Source organism: Nestor notabilis, unplaced genomic scaffold, assembly GCF_000696875.1.
Source record: "Nestor notabilis isolate BGI_N333 unplaced genomic scaffold, ASM69687v1 scaffold2529, whole genome shotgun sequence".
NCBI classification, from domain to species: Eukaryota; Metazoa; Chordata; class Aves; order Psittaciformes; family Psittacidae; genus Nestor; species Nestor notabilis.
Genome location: NW_009942168.1, coordinates 92,883 through 99,618, shown reverse-complemented (window position 1 = coordinate 99,618; position 6,736 = coordinate 92,883). Strand labels below are relative to the sequence as shown.

Below are 6,736 nucleotides of genomic sequence, written 5' to 3'. Positions count from 1 at the left end.
GGGTGTGTGTGTGGCGCCGGGACGCTCAGCACTCTCCAACCACCGACAGCTCTGCTTTGGAAAAGTGTCCTGCCCCAGCTGTTGCTCCAGGCCCTATTTAACCTATGGAAACACTGCAGCCGATCCACATGTTAGCAGAAGTTTTTATCTGCTTGAGTGGGGCAGGAAGGCTTCACAGAGGGATCTGGACAGGCTGTGCTGATAAAGCCCAGGCTGCTGAAGTTGGGGGGTCTCAGTGTGGCAGCTGCTCAGTTGATACACTTGGTAACCAACTATCAGGGGTCTGCTGAGTTCTTCAAATAGAGACACACATCAGTGTATGTGCTTCTACAGAGCAGGGGCTGTTTGGTTGGTTTTTTGGTTTTTTTTCCTCTCCAGTCCATTTTTCACGAACATCTACTTTCTTTACAATTCACGTTTTATTGGATACCTGTGTTAGTATTTGTGGCGTTGCCAGAGTTGTATTAATCAATAATCTTATATTTTTTCTTCATTCTAGAAGTACCACTTGAGTGTGGCTCCTAACCCCATTACCACTGCTAAATTCACAAAAAAGTCCAAAGTACTGAAAGATCTAAGAGTCCTTTATCAAATAGCAGTGTGAAAGAGACAGCACAGAAATAAATCTAACAAGTACTGCCCATTCAATTTGTGAAATAACTTAAACACAAAGCCAATATAAATGTCTTCCTCCGGATCACAGAGAAGTACATTTACGTGAAAAAAAACCCACCTCAAGAACTATACACATTGTAACGCGGAGCTAATGGCAGTAGCATATGAAATGTAGTAAGGATTCTCATATGTGCAGTACCTATTAAAAAAAAGGATGTCTTCATACTGACAGCCATGTAGAACTTGTGCTCCTCTTGCAATCTACCAAAACAATTCGTCAACATTAAAAGTATTTCAAACCATTTTCATGTTGTTGATTAATTCTTCATGGCACAGATTTAACATGGCCTTTTGGGTTTAATTTTGATTATTCCAAACTACAGGATAATACTAGTATTCCCTGACATACTATCCACTTAGCTGAAATACTACCCATTTGTCCAACAATGTGGTAACATGAATTATTCACAAAATAACAGACGTGAGGGGGTTTTAAGCATCATATAGTGCCAACAGAATATTTGTCGTTTATGTTTTTTATCAATACATATCAGTTCCGCTGTGAACTACTGCTTTATGCGCATTTGTTTATTGTATTTATATTGCTGCTTTCTGACACATGGTTTGTTTCGGCAGTAGGCATCTTGGACAGTTTGCTAACTGAAAAACCAAAGTACACATACATACACACAGGTACGCTTCCCCCACATGTGTCTCTTACAAAAATAAGTTCTTTTATTGCTGAACAAAAATATATAGTAGCTTGTACTGGACCTGCTGGAGGAAAATACAGCTGCTTCTGCTCTGACAGTCTGCAAAAGGAGGAGACTAATTTGAGAGCTGTACTGATCCCTTGTGCTGCAGCACAGCCTGAAATGGCAGCTTCCAAAATCATCGGGTTGTGGATCCTTCAGGGAAGGACAGTGACATAGTCGCTGTCATCAATTTCTGTAAAGAAAGCAGTAAAATAAAATAAAAGAAGTTGTGATTGCAAATGGATCTTCTGAACGTGGGTATGTAACCAGGGATTCTCTGTAAGCTGGGAATAAACATCTTCCAGGGAATGTGAGAAGGAAGGATGCTGAGCTTCTCTATCCATGTAAGTTGGTATCAGAGGACACTTAGCAACTATTCATCCCAAACCTGTCAGTGGAGACATCTTAAAAAAAACCCAACCAAACCAAACCAAACCCCCCAAAAAAACCCCAACAACAAAAAAAGGCAGAGCTAAATTTCTCACCATCATAAATTATATCCTTTTCTGACTTAAACCTCTGGCTTCTGTGCGTGGCCTCTGCTTTATTCACTGGGTAGCAGAGGTTTGTTACTAGGCCCTGATTTGGCTTTTCATAATGGTATATTAGGTCCTTTAAGGTTTGAAAGGTCACTGGAAAACCTTCAGAAGCCTGCAAAAGGAAAATAAAGTTTGTTTGCAAGTGCCCTTCACATGGAGACACCTAAATGAAAGGAAGGATAGGTTGTTTCTGGTTTACCAAGGCGCTGTTTTGCACATAGATTTGGGGACAGAATGTTGCACTATCCTTTAAACAGTAGGAACACCTATTAGGTGGCATGGTGTAGAGCAGCGAGTGTAAAGTTCCTCACCACACCATCTTTTTTTTTTTTAATAAAAAACATCAGTTTAAAATTTGTCTCAGATACATGCTGCAGCAATCTACTACAGCAGTGTCGAAGAGTGATGGCATTACAGACCTCCCTGGTCTCTGAACACAAATTCAGGGGCAATGTATGTAGTTCTCACTTAATGTTGTATTTAAATAACTATTTGACAAGCAGAAGCCAAACGTTTTACAAAATATCAGCATTGTCAGGCAAAAGACACGTGCAGAAGCTGTGGATGTGCCAGAGGATCCGTGTAGAAGTCCCCAGCAGCGGCTTTCACTTTTAGGCAGAAGCTTATTATTTGTCCAGCTTTGTGACTTGCATTGGAGACTCCTGAGGCCAAACACAGAGGGTGGCACTCCTAGGCGGGGGAACAGTGTTGTCACAAGCTGTTTTTGAACGTGTGGGTTCATACAGCTGGACTGAACTGCTACCACAGCACAGCCCTGCAGTGATCTGTGCAGAGACTTCGCTTAGGAAAAGTGGGGATGTTTGTGGTTATGTAATTTGTCTTCTAAGTAACCATTATGCATGTTTTCCAAGAGGTGGCTAAACATCTGGCTCCCCATGGGAAGGAGTGACTAAACTCCTTCTCTGCTTTAATTTGTATGCACAACTTTGCTTCACCTATTAAACTTCTATCTTGAGTTTCCTCACCTCTGCCGGTCAAGTTGTCTTCCCCCCACCCTGTCCTGCTGGGGAGGGAGGAAGCAGCTGTGTGAATACTTAGCTGCTGATCAGGTCAAACCACCATACTCTAGGAAGTTTACAGCTGAATCTGGCCCTTAAAAAACCCTATCAATATCCCTTTCACCATCAATATATTATTTTCGTCTATGATGTTAGCAAGACAAACCAATCTGACTTAAGAATTTGAAAAACAGACCTCCCTTGGAGCTGTTAGAGCAAGTCCAGAGGAGGGCCACGAGGATCATCAGAGGGCTGGAGCACCTCCCGCATGAAGACAGGCTGAGAAAGTTGGGGCTGTTCAGCCTGGAGAAGAGAAGGCTGCGTGGAGACCTTATAGCAGCCTTCCAGTATCTGAAGGGGGCCTACAAGGATGCTGGGGAGGGACTCTTCGTTAGGGACTGTAGTGGTAGGACAAGGGGTAATGGCTTCAAACTTAAACAAGGGAAGTTTAGATTAGATATAAGGAAGAAGTTCTTCACAGTGAGAGTGGTGAGGCACTGGAATGGGTTGCCCAAGGAAGCTGTGAATGCTCCACCCCTGGAGGTGTTCAAGGCCAGGTTGGACAGAGCCTTGGGTGACATGGTTTAGTGTGAGGTGTCACTGCCCATGGCAGGGGGGTTGGAACAATATGATCTTAAGGTCCTTTCCAACCCAAACCATTCTATGATTCTATGATTCTTGGCAAAACCTTGTCAGGAAAATTTGGGTTGAAAACACTTGGAAATGTTTGAGTTATTATCTGCTGATAGGCATGACAGCAAACTGCAGCAGAGTGGCTATAGTCCAAATAGATTGGTTTGTTGACAAAGAATATTCTTCTTCATGGGAAATTGTGTCTTTCACACTCAGTCAAAACCACTAATAAGCAAGACATTACCAGCATATGGGAGCTTGGTGTGTCCTTTATGGAGCGAATTCCTCATTCCACTTGAATGCTACTTAATTGTTGGCAGTCCTCTTGGCTGTCCTCCTACAAGCCAAGGAGCGAGCCAGCTTTTTAAGTGTTCTCTCACCATGCCAAGGGAATTGATTGATGTAGCCTGCTCTTAGGCTTATTCAAGCAATGAGCAGCATTTTCTGTGGTCATCACTTCAGGAGGCTCAGCACCACACAGAATTTAAGGTAGGTCTCTCTAAATCAAAAAGATCATTGCAATATTCGAAATCCCTATAAGATGCTGGGTGCAATGGCAGAGTTTTCAAATAGCAAAAGCTAATTAGGAACAGGAGCAAGAAACAAAAGTGATAGATTTTTCTTCAATGCTATCAAAAAGAAATGGTCAAATCAGAAAGCAGCTGGTCAACAAATAACAGATCCACTTAGATTGTAAGGGAATTCTACTTCTAAACTCATATGTAATAATAAGCATAACATTAAAAAGTCAAGAATTGAATAAAGAAAGCAAACTTGGAAATACTTGCTAAGGTAATGTCTTCATGTACACTGAATTTTTAAATCAAGAAAATGACATCTAGTGCAATCTTTACAGAAGACATAAGAGTTACTCACCTGTATTTCAAAATATCCTTGGTGTTCCCTGAAGATACGGTAAGTGTAGATGAGTTTTTCAAATCTGTGAAAAACATTGTTGTATACATTATGCTTTTTATCAGCTCTCAGACCACTGCAACTTTCTTAGTCTGCTACAGCTGATCTTGTCAGCCAGCTTTTGTTTTTGCTTGTATCTGAAAGAAAACTGCAATACAATAAAGACACAAGAGCTATAACAGAGATCTAATTAGCTACAAAACCACAAGTGAGGTGCTCTTCTTTCCCTGAAGTCATACCCTAAGGGAAAATGGGCTGGCTTCCAACTAACTACCACATTCACAAGAGAAGCTGTCACCTCTCAAAAGACTGATCTACAGCTGAGAACAAAGACGAGAGATTCATGTGGGATGTGACACAGGACTGCAGTGCTGTATGGAAACAAGCACACTGGCATGGAGTGGTGCTCTGAAAGACTGTCTTTGTGAATATCTTCTGTCATATTGACAAAAGCTGGGAAGGATGCTGGGGCGAGAGAGAAAGAAAAAAAATGAGATTACTCCAAGTAAGGGTAACAAATGGTTCTGTAGAAAACTTGCAGTTTACCTTTCGGATAAGATCTGCTGGCATTTCTCTGAAGAAGAGAACAGGTGAGGAGGATGCCATGGAATACACAGGAGAGTGAAGCTGCAGAATGTTTTTCATGTAATCTCCTTTCCTTGTGGGAGCCCTCAGGTTACTGTGGCACTATAAATTCATACTGTTATTGCGCCTATGCTGTCCCACACAGTAACCCTTTCAGCTGTCTGAACCTTCATGTGTTCCAGATGTGATCATGTACCAGGCTACTTCAACCTAGGTTATGTTTGATTTGACCAGAGAGCATAGCTAGAGGTGTGTATGATACCGGACATATACTCAAGAGCATGTATGATATTAGGGACTTAACAGAGGGCTGAGCCCCTGACCTCTGCTGCTGAAAGCAGACACTGTGGTGGAAGGAAGGGACACCACATTGTTAACAAAGCATGATACTGGAAATGTCTGCAAACAGCAGGAGTATTAAAGTCATCAGAAGTTTGCAGTAAAATTGAATGAGACAGAAAAGCAAAACAAGGAGGCCTAGGGTTTGCAAAAGGAGAGAACATTTCGTATCTTGAAGTATAAAATTACTCTTACCAGAGGCTTCAAGGAACTTATGAACTAAATCTAACACAGGCCTTTATATAAGAGCAATATTATTCCACAGATATCCCATCCTCTCATCTATCTTATCTTCCTCATGTGTGATACCTCCTTAGACTTCATTTTGTAGGTTTATCACAAGAAGGTTGTTGAATTCTTGAAGCAGATGGTAGCAGAAAATGGCCTTCAGTCACCAGCACCCAGAAAATGGCTGCACAGGTCCTACTTCTACGAAAATTATTCTTCCCTTTCATTTCACTGGGTTTTATTTATTATTATTTTTAATTACATGCAGGTGTTGGAAAACTCAGGCTACTGATGGCTTTGGATATATTTTGTTAACAGAAATGAAAGCTTTATCAAACACGTCAGTGGCAGCTATTCAGAAGATGAAGTGGAGATTATGACCATGATCAAAAAAGGCAGCAAAATTACAAAGAAATATACACCACAAATAAGTAGGGGGGGAAAGTATCTGAAAACAAGTTCTTTTTACTGGTACGCATGTTCATCAGGACTTCAGCTGTAGCTACATGGATTGAGCTGTCACTTTTTAACACTAAACCCCCGCAGAGGCTGGAAGTCACATGCTTTTTCATATCCATGAAAGAAAAAAAGCAACTAGTGTGGCACCAAGTTAGCATCTGCCCACAATGTACTCTGTACATGTGCCCTCTGTTGTAACTCTTTGCACACACCTAAATAGCCTTCACTTTCTCATCTACCCCTGCTTCATGAGCTCTCAATAGCCATCTTCCCATGTCAGGGACTAATATTGTCATTTTTCCTCTGTGCCAGGTTTCCCATTTGTCCTTTCTCTCCCGTGCTCCCTGCCCTCTCTGCACTCCCTACATGGTCTGCTTCTACACCATAACGAAAGCAGGTTCCCACAGCTCCATCTCAAAGGCTCTGTTTGTCCCCAACTTGCTATTTCTCTTCTTCTTATTCTGCCATTTCATGGACCTCCTTTTTTCTGCCCACCAAACCCATAGTACTCCATTTCCCTCTCACACTTTTTCCCTTCTTCTTTGATTTGTTTCAAAAGAAATGCATTTCTAATTATTGATAAAATATTTTCTTTATTTCTGAATTAATTAGATATGATGTTAACAATTTTTCATGTCATACTCAAACA

The 6,736-nt window shown here is 41.4% G+C and overlaps 1 protein-coding gene across 1 annotated transcript in view; it reads right to left on the bottom strand.

The window, feature by feature from the left end:
* Positions 1-1,525: 1,525 nt before the first annotated feature.
* SH2D1B (SH2 domain containing 1B) overlaps positions 1,526-6,736 on the bottom strand; it is a 5,801-nt gene continuing 590 nt past the window's right edge. The window contains exons 2-4 of the mRNA XM_010021252.1: positions 4,438-4,501; positions 1,856-2,021; positions 1,526-1,563 (exon numbers count right to left, since the gene is read on the bottom strand). Of these exons, the coding sequence (XP_010019554.1) occupies positions 1,526-1,563; positions 1,856-2,021; positions 4,438-4,501 (268 nt within the window). The remainder of the gene's footprint in view (positions 1,564-1,855; positions 2,022-4,437; positions 4,502-6,736) is intronic.